This window comes from Phocoena phocoena, chromosome 6 (assembly GCF_963924675.1).
Source record: "Phocoena phocoena chromosome 6, mPhoPho1.1, whole genome shotgun sequence".
Classification (NCBI taxonomy): domain Eukaryota; kingdom Metazoa; phylum Chordata; class Mammalia; order Artiodactyla; family Phocoenidae; genus Phocoena; species Phocoena phocoena.
Window position 1 is genome coordinate 68316636 of NC_089224.1, and position 20776 is coordinate 68337411.

Consider the following 20776-nt stretch of genomic DNA (forward strand, 5'->3'; position numbering starts at 1 on the left):
TAAAATTGGGACCTCCCCTTCCCCCATCCAAACTTCATTACATACTGCACTAAAATTCTCCCTCTTAAGAGCTATCTTTAAACAAAGGGCGTGTGGGGGAAAGGAAGCACATAGATCCTTTATCATTTTTTAGGGTGGAAGTGTTTGTTTTTTTTTTTAAGATTTATCTTGTTAGGACTCATTAACTATTTTCATTTTTACCCCCTTTTTCTTTTTTGATGGGCTGTGATACTCAATCCCACACAACAATTGCCGGGGAGGAAAAAGTTATCCTTGACCTATTTAGGGTCCCTGACTGGGCCTGAAAACTAAACTGACAAAGCTAAACAAGAGAAAAGCATACAAATTTATTTCATATAAGGTTTACATGGCACAGGAGCCTTTATAAGGAAACAAAGACACAAAGAAACAGACCTGAGTATTTTTATGTTAGGTGTGGTGACAAGTGTACAGTCCTGGAGGAACATAAGTTAAGGAGTACGAGGTAAGTGTATTAGCAAGGCCTGTTTCTTCTTGGTTCTCTTTGTCTTCAGAGATAAGGATGCTCCTTTCCTCTATGTATAGGGCAGGCGCCTCTCATTTACAAGAGCCTGTGCTCCGGTCACAGGGGAAAAGGGTGGGGGCAAAATCAGAGTGACCTTCCTGCTTCTGCCATTTTCTCAAACCCCTTCGGCATAAAGTATTCAGTATCCCAAGGTGGCATATTTTGGGTTCGTGTGTCCCAATCCCAGAAACACACAACAAAATCAAGTATATACTTACTGGCGTTGTATATATGTGTATAAGTGCATATACTCAAATCTATCAAAATGACACAAATCTCTTCTGATGCCCATGCCCATTTCTTCAGTGGTCTGGAGTTTCTCAAGGCCAAGGATAGAACTCATTCTGCAGGTAGAACATTCTGTTTTTAGTCCATTGCTGTTGTTTTCTTTCATTTATTCGGTTATGCATACTCTACCTCAAGGAGAAAGGGAAATGGCATTGCTGTTCTTAGAAGTGGTAACTTGCTCATGAGTTATTTCCCATAATATATGGTCATCATCAGCTGGTCAGAAATGATTTTTGTTTTAGGTGAGGGGCTGGGATGGTGACACTTACGTTGTGTCTGCAGTCTCAGGTTTGTGATGCCCTAGAGCAAGGACAGTGTGGGGGCCAGGACTCACCTGTTTTGCTTGTGTGTGGATTCTCATAGGCTCTTTCTTGACGACCGCAGGACTGCCTAGCTCTGTTATTTTCCAACTGTTTCCTGCAGAAGAACTCATCCTGGAAGCTGACAAAGGGGATAGAATGGGGACAGGGTCCCAGAGTCCTAACCCTGCTTCATCCTGCGTAGCAACTTGTTTATGCTGTTTACATATTGAATTTCTATGATTTTTAAAATAAGAATAACACATCTAAAGCTAAAAGAATTTGGAAAATCACTCATCTATCCCAACGCTTTTATTTGAGAGATGAGAACATGGAGGCCCAAAGAGAAAACAATGGACTCAACCCTAAGGCACATAACTAGGGTCAGAACTTGGGCTAAAATTCAGCTTTCTATGAGTGAACCATGCTCTGTCCTTTTGATGGCCAATGAACTCTTCTTAAACGGCCAACACCAGAAGTAGTAGGTGACCGACCATGAATATAGCTGGGCTCTTGACTCTCTACAAGGAGTACTTTTTATTTTTACTTATTCTTGCTATAGTTTGGAATTTGAAAAGACTTTGTCAGAAAAACATCACATGGGTTAGGGTTAGGATATTACATGTTCATATAATTACATTTTCATAGTTTCTTTGTCATATATATCTTATATAATAAGAATTGTTTCAAATAAAATACACAAGAATCTTCTTTTTTTTTTTACATAGGCAAGTAGGAACCATCCATATCATTTGGGGGTAGGAAATATAATTTCTAATGGTATTTTACATTAAAAAATTGAAAATATTTCTTTTCTTTTAGAGCCATATAAGTGAAAATCATGATGAAGTTAAAGCTGTGAAAAACTTATACCCCGGTTATAAAAACTACACAGATGTGTATGATAAAAACAACCTTCTGACAAATAAGGTAAGTTGTCCATCATGATATAATGTATATGAAGTACGGCACATTTATCTAAATTTTAAAATCTCAGTAGTAATATTCAGACTTCTATAACACACATGCATTTCCCAAACTCAAGTACAGAGTGTGCATACGCATGTGTGCATAGAATTAAAAATGGGCCTGAAGTTTCATCCCTAACGAATAAATCATGAAATTTATTGGTAAATAAATCTAGAAGCTTCTTTGAGGTTGGACTGTCATGTGGTCCAAGGACATTTTGTCAGTATCCATTAGTGACAATGTGCATTCCTCTGAGTTAGAAAATGTATTTCTGAAGATCCATTCTGTAAGGACTATGAATAGGGATGTTAATTACATATGAAAGTTAAAAAATGGCTATCAGTGGGAAATTGTTTAAATTATAGAACATACATAATTAGAATTTTATCCAACATTCACAAAGAATGAAGTATACAGACTTACAAGGAAGAGTGTCTGTACAGTATTGTTTGATATGTGTGTATACGTGAGGGTGCGTGCTCACTTACCAAACACTGTCTGGAAGACACACATTGAACGTTAAAAGTGATCCTTCCTGAGGGAGAAAGCAGAGGACTTTTTACTTTTTATTTTTAAACACTCTAAGATTGCTTTGTAAAAGAAATGACTATTACTACATTTATCATTAAACAATTTTAAGTTAATTAAAATTAATATGAGTGAGGAGAGACCTCATTACAACAATATACCCCCTGGCCTTGGCATTTAATGAAATGTATGAACTGCATGGAGAGTTTAACTATTACAGCAAATAAATTCTTAGGGACTTTGTGCTCAGAGATCTGAATGTGACTGCTTTGAAAGGTTAATACTCTGCACAGATCTTGTTTATGCTACATCATAATTTTCATCCTCCTCTACATATATTTCTATATAATTAATAAATTAGCCTTCAGTTTGCATGTTAATTTTACTTGCATAGAGGTCAACTGGACCAACCCTCATTTATTTTATAGATTAAAAAAAGAGAGAAAAAGATCCACAAATGTGTGGGACTTTCGTAATCCAATGTTTTCACAGGCCTTTTCTGAGGTGTAACTTGGGCACAGTGATTTTATACATACAGGTACTCTCAATGTTCTTGTGAAGATGATAACAGATAAGTCCCAGCTTTTATGTGCACCTATAATATCTTGCTGTGAGTGAGGACTGACTTAAGCATTTTTGAGTGGTAGACTCCACATAGGATGCTCTTCTCTCCAGACAGTGATGGCACATGGCTGCTACCTTTCTGAAGAAGAACTGGATGTATTCAGGGAACGAGGAGCATCCATCTCGCATTGTCCCAATTCTAACTTATCGTAAGTAGGCAATTATTGATTAGTAGATTATGAACATTTGGGTTGCAAAGTAGCAGCCAAATACCTTTGTTTTCTCAGTCATTCCTCCAGTATCTCTCTTCTGTGGTTATGTTCAATTGGGATGGGAACTAGATAGAAGGATACCTACCTATACTGTATTGGGGAGACAGCACTTAAAAGAGGCTATTTTTTGCAGGGTATGCATTTGAAGAGCACCACATCTCTTAAAATTTCTGAGTTTGCACAAAACAGAACAATAGGAAATAGAGTTCAAAACCAATAGCACTGAGAACTTAGAGCTAAGGACTGAAAGAGTGGGTGTGCCAACCAGGTGTTCCAGAGAGAGTGTACTGACCTCTTACTACTTTGTGTTGTACAAACTACTAGAAATGTGCACATTACCAGAAATGGTGCAATGCTACTAGAAGCCAGCACCCTTCAGAAAATGTCATGCTGTTATATCTGACGAGATGCACTTAGGAGGGAACTTGTCCTACTGTAATTCACGCAAACAAAATTTTTATTTATACCTGGTTCATAACCTTTGAAAGGTTATAGGTGCATAAGGGAATCAGATGAAACTTGTGGTCTGGATCCTCAGAAAAAAAAAGCCCATAGAGGGCTTCCCCGGTGGCACAGTGGTTGAGAGTCCACCTGCCGGTGCAGGGGACATGGGTTCGTGCCCCAGTCTGGGAAGATCCCACATGCCGCGGAGCGGCTAGGCTCGTGAGCCATGGCTGCTGAGCCTGTGCTCCGCAGTGGGAGAGGCCACAGCAGTGAGAGGCCCGCGTAACGCAAAAAAAAAAAAAAAAAGCCCATAGACATAAAAATGCTGCATCTAATTTCAGGGAATTCATAGATTCCATAATGCCAGTCCTTGGGTGCTAGGCTAAGAATTCATGCTCCACGATTAGACACAGAAAGGATTTCTCATTTCTTGTGTTAGTTGGCACAGAACAGAGCTAGAGGCAGGTTGGGGTGGATCATTCATTCAATAAATTTATTAGCTTCTGCTAGATTTTTTTTAACGTCTTTATTGGAGTATAATTGCTTTACAATGGTGTATTAGTTTCTGCTTTATAACAAAGTGAATCAGTTATACGTATACATATGGTCCCATATCTCCTCCCTCTTGCGTCTCCCTCCCTCCCTATCCCACCCATCCAGGTGGTCACAAAGCACCGAGCTGATCTCCCTCTGCTATGCAGCTGCTTCCCACTAGCTATCTATTTTACATTTGGTAGTGTATGTATGTCCATGCCACTCTCTCACTTTGTCACAGCTTACCCTTCCCCCTCCCCATATCCTCAAGTCCATTCTCTAGTAGGTCTGTGTCTTTATTCCCGTCTTACCCCTAGGTTCTTCATGACCTTTTTTTTTTTCCCTTAGATTCCATATATATGTGTTAGCATACAGTATTTGTCTTTCTCTTTCTGACTTACTTCACTCTGTATGACAGACTCTAGGTCCATCCATCTCACTACAAATAAGTCAATTTCGTTTCTTTTTATGGCTGAGTATTCCATTGTATATATGTGCCACATCTTCTTTATCAATTCATCTGTTGATGGACACTTAGGTTGCTTCCATGTCCTGGCTATTGTAAATAGAGCTGCAATGAACATTGTGGTACATGACTCTTTTTGAATTATGGTTTTCTCAGGGTATATGCCCAGTAGTGGGATTGCTGGGTCATAAGATGGTTCTATTTTTAGTTTCTTAAGGAACCTCCATACTGTTCTCCATAGTGGCTGTATCAATTTACATTCCCACCAACAGTGCAAGAGGGTTCCCTTTTCTCCACACCCTCTCCAGCATTTATTGTTTCTAGATTTTTTGATGATGGCCATTCTGACTGGTGTGAGATGATACCTCACTGTAGTTTTGATTTGCATTTCTCTAATGATTAATGATGTTGAGCATCCTTTCAAATTCTTCTTTGGACAAATGTCTATTTAGGTCTTCTGCCCATTTTTGGATTGGGTTGTTTGTTTTTTTTGATATTGAGCTGCATGAGCTGCTTGTAAATTTTGGAGATTAATCTTTTGTCAGTTGCAAATATTTTCTCCCATTCTGAGCATTGTCTTTTCATCTTGTTTATGGTTTCCTTTGCTGTGCAAAAGCTTTTAAGTTTCATTAGGTCCTATTTGTTTATTTTTGTTTTTATTTCCATTTCGCTAGGGTCAAAAAGGATCTTGCTGTGATTTATGTCATGGAGTGTTCTGCCTATGTTTTCCTCTAAGAGTTTAATAGTGTCTGGCTTTACATTTAGGTCTTTAATCCATTTTGAGTTTATTTTTGTGTATGGTGTTAGAGTGTTCTAATTTCATTGTTTTACATGTAGCTATCCAGTTTTCCCAGCACCACTTATCGAAGAGGCTGTCTTTTCTCCACTGTATATTCTTGTCTCCTTTATCAAAGATAAGGTGACCATATGTGCGTGGGTTTATCTCTGGGCTTTCTATCCTGTTCCATTGATCTATATTTCTGTAGTCTTGATTACTGTAGCTCTGTAGTATAGTCTGAAGTCAGGGACCCTGATTCCTCCAGCTCCATTTTTCTTTCTCAAGATGGCTTTGGCTATTCAGGGTCTTTTGTGTTTCCATACAAACTGTGAGATTTTTTTATTCTAGTTCTGTGAAAAATGCCACTGGTAGTTTGATAGGGATTGGACTGAATCTGTAGATTGCTTTGGGTAGTAGATTCATTTTCACAATGTTGATTCTTCCAATCCAAGAACATGGTATATCTCTCCATCTGTTTGTATAATCTTTAATTTCTTTCATCAGTGTCTTATAATTTTCTGCATACAGGTCTTTTGTCTCCTTAGGTAGGTTTATTCCTAGATATTTTATTCTTTTTGTTGCAATGGTAAATGGGAGTGTTTTCTTGATTTCACTTTCAGATTTTTCATCATTAGTGTATAGGAATGCAAGAGATTTCTGTGCATTAATTTTGTATCCTGTTACTTTACCAAATTCATTGATTAACTCTAGTAGTTTTCTGGTAGCATCTTTAGGATTCTCTATGTATAGTATCATGTCACCTGCAAACAGTGACAGCTTTACTTCTTTTCCAGTTTGGATTCCTTTTATTTCTTTTTCTTCTCTGATTGCTGTGGCTAAAACTTCCACAACTATGTTGAATAACAGTGGTGAGAGTGGACAACCTTGTCTTGTTCCTGATTTTAGAGGAAATGGTTTCAGTTTTTCACCATTGCGGACGATGTTGGCTGTGGGTTTGTCATATATAGCCTTTATTATGCTGAGGCAAGTTCCCTCTATACCTACTTTCTGGAGGGTTTTTATCATAAATGGGTATTTAATTTTGTCAAAAGCTTTCTCTGTATCTATTGAGATGATCATATGGTTTTTATCCTTCAATTTGTTAATATGGTGTATCACATTGATTGTGTATATTGAAGAATCCTTGCATTCCTGGGATAAACCCCACTTGATCATGGTGTATCATCCTTTTTATGTGCTGTTGGATTCCGTTTGCCAGTATTTTGTTAAGGAGTTTTGCATCTGTGTTCATCAGTGATATTGGCCTGTAGTTTTACTTCATATCCTTACCTGTTTTAGAGTTCTTGCAGAAGCAGAACATGACGTGAGGATTTATGTACAAGTAATTTATTTGGGAGGTGATCTCAGGAAGCACCTTTATGGGGTGAGACAGAGAAGGGAAGGAAGACAGTAAAGAGCACATCACCAAGCTAGTTACTACCATGGGTTCCTGGAATTTAATCCTTCTGGAAAACTCAGCAAGCCAGTGTACAAAGCAGACCTCAAAGACAACGTGCCCAAGGGGTGGGGGAGCTGGAGTAATTATACCTAAACTTACCAGTTATTGGTGGAGGGCTGCTGGGTGGGTTCGAAGGGGCATGAAGTCCCTGCAACCTCGGACCTTCCCCAATCAAGGGCAGAGCGGGCTCTAGTGGAGTGAAAGAGCCTCCAAGCAAAGAGTAGGAGGTGCCAGCAGTCAAAAGTCTAGGAACTTTGCAAATGAAAAAGTTCTACATCATTGGCAGTATGGGAAAGGCACGAGAGCCACATTAATGTGTTTCTGGAGTGTTTTGAGAGGTTCCAGAGGCTTTTAGTTTTCAGACATAAAGTGGCCGTACATAACAGGGAATCTTGCCTAGGTACAGCTTAGTGACCATAATTATGGTCTAGTGACCATTTAGGGGAAGGGTTTAACATCCTGTGGGTTTAGTTACACAACATCTAAATTAAAACATGACCCAGTTTTGCGAACTGAGGTTTGAAGTTAAATTTCTTTATGGCTAATATTTTGGTTTGAATGGTCACTGTTATTCTTTCTCCAACCACTTTGAGAGATTTATTGCATGTACACTGGCAGTTTGAAAATGATAATTATGTGGATTTTCAAGCAGACTACTTTGACCTTTGCATCTTCTCAGACTTTTAAGGATTGCTTTAGTTTTTCTTTGTCTCTTTAGAAAGGCGGCACATCTACTGAGTCAGGGTCACGAGCTCCGGAATTCAGTCCAGGAACCATCTCTCCTAGTTGCTGCTGTCCTCAGAAGTAGCATTTGAACCACCAGGCCCTGACTTACAACCTGCACCCCCTCTTCCAGCTATACCCCTCTTTCTTTGATCTTGCAAGTCGCTACTCATTCAAGGCAACAAATGATCCCAGGAAGAGAGGAAAGGCAATGCTTTATAATTTCTACTTCCTAGCATAGAAGGATGGGTTGGTTAAAAAAACAATTAAAGACCAATAGTTGATAACACCATATTGTATAACTGAAATTTGCTAAGAGAGTAGAACTTGTATGTTCTCACAAATAAAAGAGGTAAATAGGGCTTCCCTGGTGGCGCAGTGGTTGAGAGTCTGCTTGCTGATGCAGGGGACACAGGTTCGTGCCCTGGTATGGGAAGATCCCACATGCCGCAGAGCAGCTGGGCCCGTAAGCCATGGCCGCTGAGCCTGTGCTCCGTAGCAGGAGAGGCCACAGTAGTGAGAGGCCCGCGTACCGCAAAAAAAAAAAAGAGGTAAATATGTGAGGTGATAGATGTGTTGGTCGACTCAGTGGGGGGAAATCCTCTCGCAATGTATACATATATCAAATCATGTTGTACACTTTAAATATCTTAGAATTTTGTCATTTGTATCTTAAGCTGAAAAAATATTAAAAATTGCAAAAATTTTTGAACTAGTTGCAAGATTTAATTTCTTCATTTATTTTTCCTTACAAATGATCCCCTGCTCTCCCTTCTAATTCTTGCTGCTTTGTGCCCTCCTGATATTAACCTCTGCTCAATGGTTCGAACTCCTTCATGGTCCTTTTTTACTCCAGGACTCGGATAGTCTGAATTTTTTGTTTGTGTGGTACGCGGGCCTCTCACTTTTGTGGCCTCTTCCGTTGCGGAGCATAGGGTCTGGACGCGCAGGCTCAGCAGCCATGGCTCACGGGCCCAGCTGCTCCACGGCACATGGGATCTTCCTGGACCGGGGCACGAACCCGTGTCCCCTGCATTGGCAGGCGGACTCTCAACCACTGCGCCACCAGGGAAGCCGCTGGATGGTCTGATTTGACTAGTGTGTTTATGTCAGCATTAGAGCTGAGATGGGAATCATAATTTTCAGTGATATCACCATCAGTTTTGTTAGTGCCCTTCTCTTGTTGGACCCACGTGGGTCTCCTTGTTCTGACTGTCTCCTCTCTCTACAGGCTCAGCAGCGGCCTTCTCAATGTGCCAGAGGTCCTGAGACATGGAGTGAAGATAGGGCTGGGTACAGGTTAGTAGTTTCCCATTAAGAACCATGGCAAAGTGGTTAAGTGCATAACTTTCAAATGTGACTAATTTTCAAGTAAGAGTTCTGTGTTTTAAAAGACTTAGTTTTATTTTCTGGTAGTCATATGTAGAGCTAATAAAATAATGAGGTTGGAAGCAGTAAGGAAGTGTATGCGAAGGGAAAAGTTTTGATGACATTAACCTCTTGAAAGCCATTAACCATGTTTACTATTCAGACACGGGGCTATAAAGGATAAGTCCTTCTCAAGTGTTTTAGAGATTCTTTTTGAAAAGTCCTTGTTTTTTGTTTGTTTGTTTTGTCCTTCCTGCTAAATTTCAATGGTTTGGATTTGTATGTTTTTGGTTTTCAATAGCTGTGTCATCACGAATACTGTCTCAAAAGAAAATTATTCAACTTTGCCAGTAGTGAGCACAAATTCAGTCTATGCCATAACGGAGAACTCTAAGATATGTTAAAAAGCATGTTTGCTTTTAAGCAGTTTTTAACAAAGTGAGATTCTGATTCCCACAGGCAGTCTGATGTTTGCTAGGCTGAAGGACAGTCTAGGTGGCTGATGAATTAGTGATGTCTCCTTTTTTTTCACAGTACATTTGAATTGTTTTTCTTGAGTGTGTACTGTGCTGCTCACTTTAGAAGTGTCAGTCAGGCCCAAATGTTTAGGCATCTGCTGTGAACCTTTTTTTTAATCACTGTGTGTGAATGAACTAAAAAAAAAATTTTTTTTAAATGGCTGTGGGGCACAAGGTCTTATTTTTCATTCTTGATGCGTTTGTCTTCCTGATATGTAAGAGCACCAGAATGTTTGCATATTGACAATAATGGTTTTTATCATTTTCTGCAATGACTCAAGTCTCAGTTAATTTTTATACCAAGCAATATTGGTAAGACATACAATAATATAAAATGATTTATCTATAATTTTAAAGAGGTGTGCTAGATTAGAAGTTTTTCTCAATTTTACATGAATCAGAGCAATTAAAATTCTTAAAATTTTGAATTTAAGCCTTGAATCATTGAGATTGTGTAGTACCTGGATATAGTCTCAGGTATTAAGGCAGGAAACCAGTTATTTTTAACTTCACAGAAAAGCTTTAAATGAATAAGAAAAAAGTGGCCAAGAGTTTTTGTCAATCAATTGAAAATTTGGTAGAAATGCAAAAATCATATGTACTGCTTTCAAATTTTCTAGGATTTTGGTCTCCATGATTTAAGTTCATCACATGATTTCCAGTTCTTGATTTTGGGTTGTATAGTGATTGTCTAAAATGATTAGGTAAAGCTATGTCACTTATTAGCTGTAAGACCCTGAGCAAATTACCTTAACTTTCTAAGGCTTTGTTTCCTAATTTCTATAACAAGAACAACAATAATTATAATAATGTTACAACCTTGTTTTGAGGCTTAAATGAAAAAAAAATGTGTGTGAGGTGGTTAGCACATATCTGGCATGTTGCAGTGGTTAATGAAGATTGGCTTAAAAGGGAAAAAGTAATGTTGGTTTCCAATTAAAGGTTTGATTAAATATGATATATTATCATATTAACCTGGACAGTTTTGTTGCATTTTACATAGTCTCTGTTATAACAGCCATCCTATGTACCAATATTACCTAAACATGACCTTTATGTATAAACCTGTCCTTCTGCTTTGGACTTCAGTAGATTATTTAACTTTAACACTGTGGACAGAAAGCAGGTCCAAGAATGGATCATTCACCATGTCTATAAGAAACAGCGGCAGATCTGGACTTTCTCAAATATTAAATAGGAGAAACCCTCATGAAGCTTCACAAAAATATTGCAAAACAAGAGAAAGCAGTATCAAAAAGAAGAAGAAGATGAACATAGCTCTGAAAAGCATCTACTTCAGGATCCAGAATAAGAGTTCAGAAAATTGCTAGCATCCTTAGAGTACAAGAAGACATGGCAGTATGAAAAGACCATGAGTTTTGATGGAAAAGGACAATTTGAAAATGAAAGAAGAAAACTGAAAAAGAAAAGGAAAAAAGAATAAGAAGCATGTAGATAGACCCTCATACACTACTGCAGGGAGATTAAATGGTACAACCAACGTAGAGAACTGTTTGGCAGTTTCTTATAAAGTTAAATATACATCAGTAATTCCATTTTGAGTATTTACCCTAGAGAAATGGACACACATATTTGCACAAATAGTTGTACAAGAATATTTATAATATCTTTATTCATAATAGCCCCAAACTGGAAATAGTCCAAACACCTTCCAAGAGGAGGACAGATAGGCAAATGTGGCACGTTTATACAATTAAATATTATTCAGCATTCTAAAAACAGAACAAAACGTTGATATATGCAGAATATGGATAAATCTCAAAAATATTTTGTTAAAATGCTGGAGAGGGTGTGAAGAAAAGGGAATGCTCCTACACTGTTGGTGGGAATGTAAATTAGTGCACCACTATGGAAAACTGGAGCTTCGTCAACTGAAAACAGAGTTGCCATATAATCCAGCAATCCTACTCCTAGGCATATAGTTGGACTATAATTCAAAAAGATACATGCACCCCTATGTTCACAGCAGCATTATTTACAATAGCCATGCACCCCTATGTTCACAGCAGCATTATTTACAATAGCCAAGACATGGAAGCAACCTAAATGTCCATCAACAGAGGAATGGAAAGAGAAGATGTGGTATAGAAGATCTAGATGCCTAGAGGAAACAAGATGGCAGAATGGAAAGACTAGAGCTCACCTCCTCTCACAAAAACACCACAATCACAACTGATTGCTGAACAACCATCGACAAAAAAGACTTGAACCTACCAAAAAAGGTATTCTAAAGACAAAGAAGGAGCCACAACGAGATGGCAGGACGGGTGCTTTTACCATATAATAAAATCTCATACTTGCCAGGTAGGTGACCCGCAAACTGGAAAATAATTATATCACAGAAGTTCTCCCACAGGAGTGAGAGTTCTGAGCCCCATGTCATGCTCCCCAGCCTGGGGGTCTGGCATCAGGAGGAGGAGCCCCCAGCACATTTGGCTTTGAAGGCCAGTGGGGCTTGAATGCAGGAGCTCCACAGGACAGCGCGAGACAGACACTCCACTCTTGAGGAAGCACACAAGGTTTCACAGGAACTGGAGCCCAGAGCAAAGTAGTGACTCCATAAGATGGTGGGCCAGACCTATCTTCAAGTCTTGGAGGGTCTTCTGGGGAGGTAGGGGTTGGCTGTGGTTCACTCTAGGGGCAAGGACATTGGTGGCGGATGCCCCAGGGAATACTCATAGGCATTAACTCTCCTGAAGATAGCTATTTTGGCACTGAGAACTGGCCTCACCCAACAGGCTGCAGGCTTCAGTGCTGGGATGCCTCAGGCCAAACAACAAACAGGGTGGGAACACAGCCCCACCCATCAGCAGACAGGCTGCCTAAAGTCATCCTGAGCCAAAAGCTGCCCATAAACACACTCCTTGACATAGCCCTGCCCACCAGTGGGACAAGACCCAGCTCTACCCACCAGTGAGCAGGCACCAGTTCCTCCCACCAGGAAGCCAGCACAAGCCCCCCAGACCAATCTCACCCACCATGGGGCACATACCAGAACCAAGAAGAAAGGGCAGCAGAAAAAACACATTCTTCTGAAGTGCACATTGCAACATTCTCCAGGATAGAACACATGCTGGGCCACAGTGCAAACCTCAGTAAACTTAAGAAAACTGAAATCATATCAAGCATTTTCTCCAACCACAACACTATGAGATTAGAAATCAACTACAAGAAAAAAAATGGAAAAAACACAAACACGTGGAGGCTAAACTATATGTTACTAAACAACCAGTGGATCACTGAAGAAATCAAAGAGGAAATTAAAAAATACCTAGAGACAAATGAAAATGAAAACACAACAATCCAAAACCTATGGGACACAGCAAAAGCAGTTCTAAGAGCAAAGTTTATAGCTATAAAATCTTATCTCAGGAAACAAGAAAAATCTCAATCTAAACTTATACCTAAAGAACCGAGAGAAAGAAGAACAAACAAAGTCCAAAGTTAGTAGAAGGAAAGAAGTCATAAAGATCAGGGCAGAAATAAATGAAAGAGAAATGAAAAAAAGAAAAGATCAATGAACCTAAAAGCTGGTTCTTTGGGGAAAATAAACAAAAGTGATAAACCTTTAGCCAAACTCATCAAGAAAAAAGGGGAGAGGGCTCAAATCAATAAAATTAGAAATGAAAAAGGTGAAGTTACAATTGACACTACAGAAATACAAAGGATCATAAGAGACTACTACAAGCAACTATATGCCAATGAAATGGAAAACCAGAAGAAATGAACTAATTCTTAGAAAGGTACAATCTTCCAAGACTGAACCAGAAAGAAATAGAAAACATGAAGAGACCAATCACAAGTACTGAAATTGAAACTGTGATGAAAAAGCTTCCAACAAAAGTCCAGGACTAGATGGCTTCCAGGCGAATTCTATCAAACATTTAGAGAAGAGTTAATAACTATCCTTTTGCAGAGGAAGGAACACTCCCAAATTCATTCTAGGAAGCCACCATCACCCTGATACAAAAACCAGCCAACGATACCACGAGAAAAGTGAATTACAGGCCAATATCACTGATGAACATAGACTCAAAAATTCTCAACCAAATACTAGCAAACCAAATCCAACAATACATTAAAAGGATGACATACCATGATCAACTAGGATTTATCCCAGGGGTGCAAGGATTTTTCAGTATCCGCAAACCAGTCACTGTGATACACTACATTAACAATGAAGAATAAAAACCATATGATCATCTCAATAGATTTGGAAAAAGCTTTTGACCAAATTCAAAACCCATCTATGATAAAAACTCTCCAGAAAGTAGGCATAGAGGGAACCTACCTCAACATAATAAAGGCCATATATGACAAACCCACAGCTAACATCATACTCAATGGGGAAAAGCTGAAACCATTTCCTCTATGATCAGGAACAAGACAAGGATGTCTGCAGTCACCCCCTTTTTTTTTTTTTTTTTTTTTTTTTGTGGTACGCAGGCCTTGCACTGTTGTGGCCTCTCCCATTGCAGAGCACAGGCTCCGGACGCGCAGGCCCAGCGGCCATGGCTCATGGGCGTAGCTGCTCCATGGCATGTGGGATCTTCCCGGCCCAGGGCACGAACCCGTGTCCCCTGCATCGGCAGGCGGACTGTCAACCACTGCGCCATCAGGGAAGCCCTGAGCAATCACCACTTTTATTCAACATAGTTTTAGAAGTCCTAGCCACGGCAATCAGAGAAGAAGAAGAAGAAAAGGAATCCAAATTGGAAAAGAAATAAAACAGTCATTGTTTGCATATGACATGATACTATACATAGAAAATCCTAAAGATGCTACAGAAAAGTACTAGAGCTCATCAATGAATTCAGTAAGGCTGCAGGATACAAAACTAATACACAGAAATCTGTTGCATTTCTATACACTAAAAACGAAAGATCAGAAAGAGAAATTATGGAAACAATCCCATTTACCATCGCATAAAAAAGAATAAAATACCTAGGAATAAACGTACCTAAGGAGGTTAAATACCTGTATTCTGAAAGTTATAAGATGCTGATGAAAGAAATAAAAGTTAACACAAACAGATAGAAAGATATTCCACGTTCTTGTGTTGGAAGAATCAATTATGTCAAAATGACTGTACTACCCAAGGCAATCTACAGATTCAATGCAATCCCTATTAAATTACCAATGACATTTTTCAGAGAAATAGAACAAAAAATTTTTAAATTTGTGTGGAAACACAAAAGACAACAGAGCCAAAGCAAACCTGAGAAAGAAAAACGGAGCTGGAGGAATCAGGCTCCCTGACTTCAGACTATACTACAAAGCTACAGTAATCAAAACAGTATGGTACTGAAACAAAAACAGAAATATAGATCAATGGAACAGGATAGAAAGCCCAGAAATAAACCCATGCACCTATGGTCAATTAGTCTACTACAAAGGAGGCAAGAATATAGAATGGAGAAAAGACAGTCTCCTCAATACATGTTGCTGGGAAAACTGGACAGCTACACATAAAAGAATCAAATTAGAACATTCTCTAACTCCATTCACAAAAATAAACTTAAAATGGATTGAAGACCTCAATGTAAGACCAGATACTATAAAATTCTTAGAGGAAAAATACAGACAGAACACTCTTTGACATAAATTGCAGTAAGATCTTTTTGGATCCACCTCCTAGAGTAAAGAAAATAAAACAAAAATAAACAAATGGGACCTAATGAAACTTAAAAGTTTTTGCACGGCAAACCATAAACAAAATGAAAAGACAACCCATAGAATGGGAGAAAAATATTTGCAAAGCAATATCCAAAATAAACAGCTCATGCAGCTCAATATCAAAAAAAACCACAACCCAATCAAAAAATGAGCAGAAGATCTAAATAGACATTTCTCCAAAGAAGACATACAGAGGGAATTCCCTGGCAGTCCAGTGGTTAGGACTGAGCGCTTTCACTGTCATGACCCAGGTTCAATCCCTGGTCAGGGAACCTGCAAGCTGCGTGGTACAGCTACAAAAAAAAAAAAAAAAAAAAAAAAAGACATACAGAAGACCAAAAAGCACATGAAAAGATGCTCAACATCACTAGTTATTAGGGAAATTCAAATCAAAACTACAATGAGGTATCACTTTACATCAGTCAGAATGGCCATCATCAAAAAGTCTACAAACAATAAATGCTGGAGAGGGTGTGGAGAAAAGGGAGCCCTCTTATACTGTTGGTCGGAATATAAACTAGTACGACCATTGTGGAGAAGAGTATGGAGGATCCTTAAAAAACTAAAAATAGAACTACCATATGATCCAGGGATCCTACTCCTGGGCATGTATCCACAGAATAACATACTTTGAAAAGATATGTGCACCCCAATGTTCATTGTAGCACTATATACAATAGCAAAGACTTGGAAGCAACCTAAATGTCCACTGACAGAGGAATGGATAAAGAAGATATGGCATATATATATATACACATACACACACACACACATATACAAGGGAATATTATTCAGCATTAAAACGAGTGAAATACTGCCATTGGCAGCAACATGGATGGACCTAGAGATTATCACACTAAGTGAAGTAAGTCAGACAGAGAAAAACAAATATATCACTTAAATGTGGAATCTGAAAAATGATACAAAAGAACTTATTTACAAAACAGAAATAGACCCACAGACATAGAAACCAACCTTATGGTTACCAAAGGGGATAGGGGGAGGAAGAAATTAGGAATTTGGGATTAACAGATACACATTACTATATATAAAATAAACAAACAAGGATCTACTGTATAGCACAGGGAACTATATTCAACATCTTGTAATAATATATTCAGTATCTTCTAATACCCTCCAATGGAAAAGAATCTGAAAAAGAATTTTATATATATATATATATATATATATATATAACTATTTAATAGAGTTTTATATATAACTGAATCACTTTGCTTTATACCTGAAATATGTAAATCAAATATACTTCAATAAAAAAAAAATCCTTAAGCATTCCCTCCCATTACCAACAGTGTCAAGTCTAAATTCCTTAGGGAAGTACAGATATCAGGCACCACCTGGTCCCTCCTGTCCTTCCCACTCATCTCTTCCTGTATCTATGGAACAGAAACAGACTCACAGACATAGAGAACAGACTTATGGTTGCCAAGGGGGAGGAAATTTGGGGGAGGGATGGATTGAGAGTTTGGGGTTAGCAGATGCAAACTATTATATATAGGATGAATAAACAACAAGGTCCTACTGTATAGCACAGGAGACTATGTTCAATATCCTGTGATAAACCATAATGTAAAAGAATATGAAAAAGAATATATATATAATATAATTTTTTTATATATATACATATATATAAAAACTAGATTACTTTGCTGTACAGCAGAAACTAACACAACAATGTAAATCAACTATACTTCAATAAAATAAATTTTAAAAAGGGGTCCAATCAAGACGGCAGAGCAGAAGGACGTGGAGCTCACCTCCTCCCACAAATACAGCAAACAATGCTCACAGAATACCTACTGAACGCTGGCAGAAGACTCAGATAACAGAAAACTATCTGAGAAATTTCTCCACCTTAACTGGGTAGGATGAAAGAAGAAGGAAAAAAAGGAAGCAGGCTGGGACCTGTGCCCTTGGGAGGGAGCTGAAAAAAAGGAAAGGTTCCTGCACCCCAGGAAGCCCTCTCTCTGGTGGGGGACAAAAAGCAAGCTTCAGAGGCTTGGAGGAAAGCACAGCATTCGGTTTGTGGCTGGCAGAACAGAAAGAGAGCTTCCCAGAAGGTCTGCCACTGCCCTGCACTCCCCAGCCTGAGACATGTGTCTTCTGTTTCAGGTGGGGGCTGGGTGCTGAAACTTGAGCTTTAGAGGACAGACCTAGGGAGAGACCTGGGGTTGGCTGTGGGGACACAGCCTGAGGGGCTGGAGTGTGGTACGGCTGCAACTTGGGATGTACATAGAAGCCTAGGCCCACCACAGAAGTGGAGCACCATTAAGGGGCACGTGAAGGGAGTGGCAGGGCCCACCATAGCAGCCATTTTCTCCGTGCTCGTTCAGGCGGCACAGCACGGCCTCTGTGAGCTCTGGGAGCACGCAAGCCAGTGGGTTGCCCACACACAGTGGTGGGGCTGAAATCAGAGCTGAGCCCCAGGGGTTGCACAACTTAGAAAGCAGGACTGAAATCTCTCCCTGTGGCTGCACAATACACGGATTTACGCCACTGCCACTGGCTTTGTAAACTCAGTGCCTGTGGGTCATCAGAGTGGATGGCGGGTTCTCCCGTGGCTGGGACAGGTCTGGCCTTAGCAGCTGTGGGCTTTGGGGGTGTGTTCATGTGGAGGCTGGGCCAGGCCAGGGTCTGGGCTGTCTCCATAGCTTCCATGGTGAGCCCAGATGTGAGACTGCTGCAGTCCTGGTATCTGACTTCAGTGGATCTGCGTCTACAGATCTCTGCTGGTGGCTTTGTGATAACAATACCTGAGGGACACCAGGGCCAATTGTTGGCATTCCCACGGTGGAGGCAGAGCCAAGGGCAGTGCTAACCTCAGTGTACTTTGTGAGCCTGTACAACGGGTGACAGGTGACACATCAAAGTGCACTCCCAGGTGGACAGCTTTGGTGAAGGAATACTCCGTGGTTCCTCTCCCAGTGGGAGTGCTCCAACCCTGCTTACCTCACACCACAGCTCAGAAATGGATAAGAGGCTTCTACTCCAACAACTAGGGAGCAGACCCTGCCCCCACAGGCTGTGACAACCACAGAGCAAAGAGGAGGCCCCACTCAACATCCAGTACTGGCTCTGATCACCACAACACCAGTCACAACCCCTCATCAAGAGGATAATGGCCAGTACACACTGAGGAAAGAGGCAGCAGGCATCCATATTAAAAATAGCACTTGTACCAAATATATTAAACCTACACAGGCTAATTAGGGATGCTCCCACATAAAAATAGCCCTCCAAGACCACAGTAGATAATTGTTTCTCCTAAACTTATAGAGTAAGATAAATGTAAGAAAAATGAAGAAGCAGAGGAACCACTCCCAGTTAAAAGATCAAGAGAATTCCCCTGAAAGAACAATTAACCACACCTCTCCAGCCTAACAGACACTGAATTCAAAAAGGAGAAAATCAAAATCCAGAAGGAATTTAAAAAGGCTATCAATAGAAAGGCAGATTATTGTAAAAGGGAAGTAGAAACTATAAAGAGGAGCCAAGAAAACTCATTTGTTGAGATGAAAGCTGAACCAAAGGCAGTGAATACCAGATTGAATAATGCAGAAGAAGGAATAAGTGATCTGGAAGACAGAATAATGGAAATCACTCAAACAGAACAGCAGACAGAAAGCCAAATGAAACAAAAATGAAAGCAATATAAGAGACCCATGGAATAATATGAAGCATGTAAATCTATGCATAATAGGGATTCCAGAAGAAGAAGAAAGAGAAAAGGGGATTGAAAGTGTATTTGAATAAATTATGGCTGGAAACTTCCTAAACCTAAAGAAGGAAACAGATATGCAGGTACAAGAAGCACAGGGCGTCCCCAACAAGATGAACTCAAACAGACTACACCAAGACATATTATAATTAAAATGGCAAAAGTTAAAGAGGGGGATTCTAAAGGCAGCAAGAGAAAAACAGAGTTAATCATAAAGAACCCCCCATAAGGCTATCAGCTGATTTCTCAACAGAAATGTTGTAGGCCAGAAGGTAGTGGCAAGATATATTCAAAGTCCTAAAAGGGAAAAATCTGCAAACTGGGTTACTCTACCCAGCAAGATTATCATTTAGAATAGAAAGAGAGACAAAGAATTTCTCAAGACAAGCAAAAGCTAAAAAAAACCCCACAGCAATACTAAACCTATCCTAAAAGAAATATTGAAAGGTCTTCTCTAAATAGAAAAGAAGCAAGAATCTATAGGAAAGAGAAAATCACAACTGGAAATAAGTCACTTAAATAAGCCAGTATACAGATTTAAAAAAAATCAAAAAATGTTTGTGAAAGTGATGATAACCACAATGAACAGTAAAAAGATAAACATGGGGCTTCCCTGGTGGTGCAGTGGTTGAGAATCTGCCTGCCAATGCAGGGGACACGGGTTCGAGCCCTGGTCTGGGAAGATCCCACATACCACAGAGCAATTGGGCCCGTGAGCCACAACTACTGAGCCTGCGCGTCTGGAGCCTGTGCTCCACAACAAGAGAGGCCATGATAGTGAGAGGCCCACGCACCGCAAGGAAGAGTGGCCCCCACTCGCTGCAACTAGAGAAAGCCCTCACGCAGAAATGAAGACCCAACACAGCTAAAAATAAACATGAAGATGTAAAAGAGGACATCAAAATCATAAAATGTGGAGTAGGAGAGTAAGAACATGTAGATTCTTTTTTTTTTTTTAGAATGTGTTTGATCCTATATGATTATCAGTCTAAAGCAAGTATGTATAGGAAGGGGTTAACATACTTGAACAACGTGGTAACAACAAATAAAAAACATACAACAGATTCACAAAAACCAGAACACAAGTGTAATATAAAAGGAAATCATCAAACCATAAAAGGAAAAACAAAAAAGGGACAAAGAAGATATACAAAATCAACTGGAAAACAAGACTTAAAATAGCAATGAATATCTATCAATAATTATGTTAAATGTCAATGGATTAAATGCTCCAATCAAAAGACACAGAGTGGCAGATTAGTTAAAAAAAACAAGTGCCTACAATATGTTGCTTACAAGAGACCCACTTTAGGGCAAAGAACACACATAGATAGAAAGTCAGGGGATGGAAAAAGATATTTCATCTTTTGGGGACTGTAATACTAATATCATACAAAATAGACTTTAAAACAAAGGCCGTAAAGAAAAAGAAGGACACTATATAATGAAGGATCAATACAAGAAGAGGATATTACACTTATCAACATATACGCACCCCAGATAGGAGCACCCAACTACATAAAACAAATAGTAACAGACATAAAGGGAAAAACTGATGGGAATCCAATAATAGTAAGAGACTTTAA

The 20776-nt window shown here is 39.4% G+C and overlaps 1 protein-coding gene across 1 annotated transcript in view; it reads left to right on the forward strand.

The window, feature by feature from the left end:
• GDA (guanine deaminase) overlaps nucleotides 1–20776 on the forward strand; it is a 124202-nt gene that overhangs the window by 72997 nt on the left and 30429 nt on the right. Inside the window, exons 8-10 of the mRNA XM_065878844.1 lie at nucleotides 1954–2061; nucleotides 3304–3401; nucleotides 9100–9167. Coding sequence (XP_065734916.1) covers nucleotides 1954–2061; nucleotides 3304–3401; nucleotides 9100–9167 — 274 coding nt within the window. The remainder of the gene's footprint in view (nucleotides 1–1953; nucleotides 2062–3303; nucleotides 3402–9099; nucleotides 9168–20776) is intronic.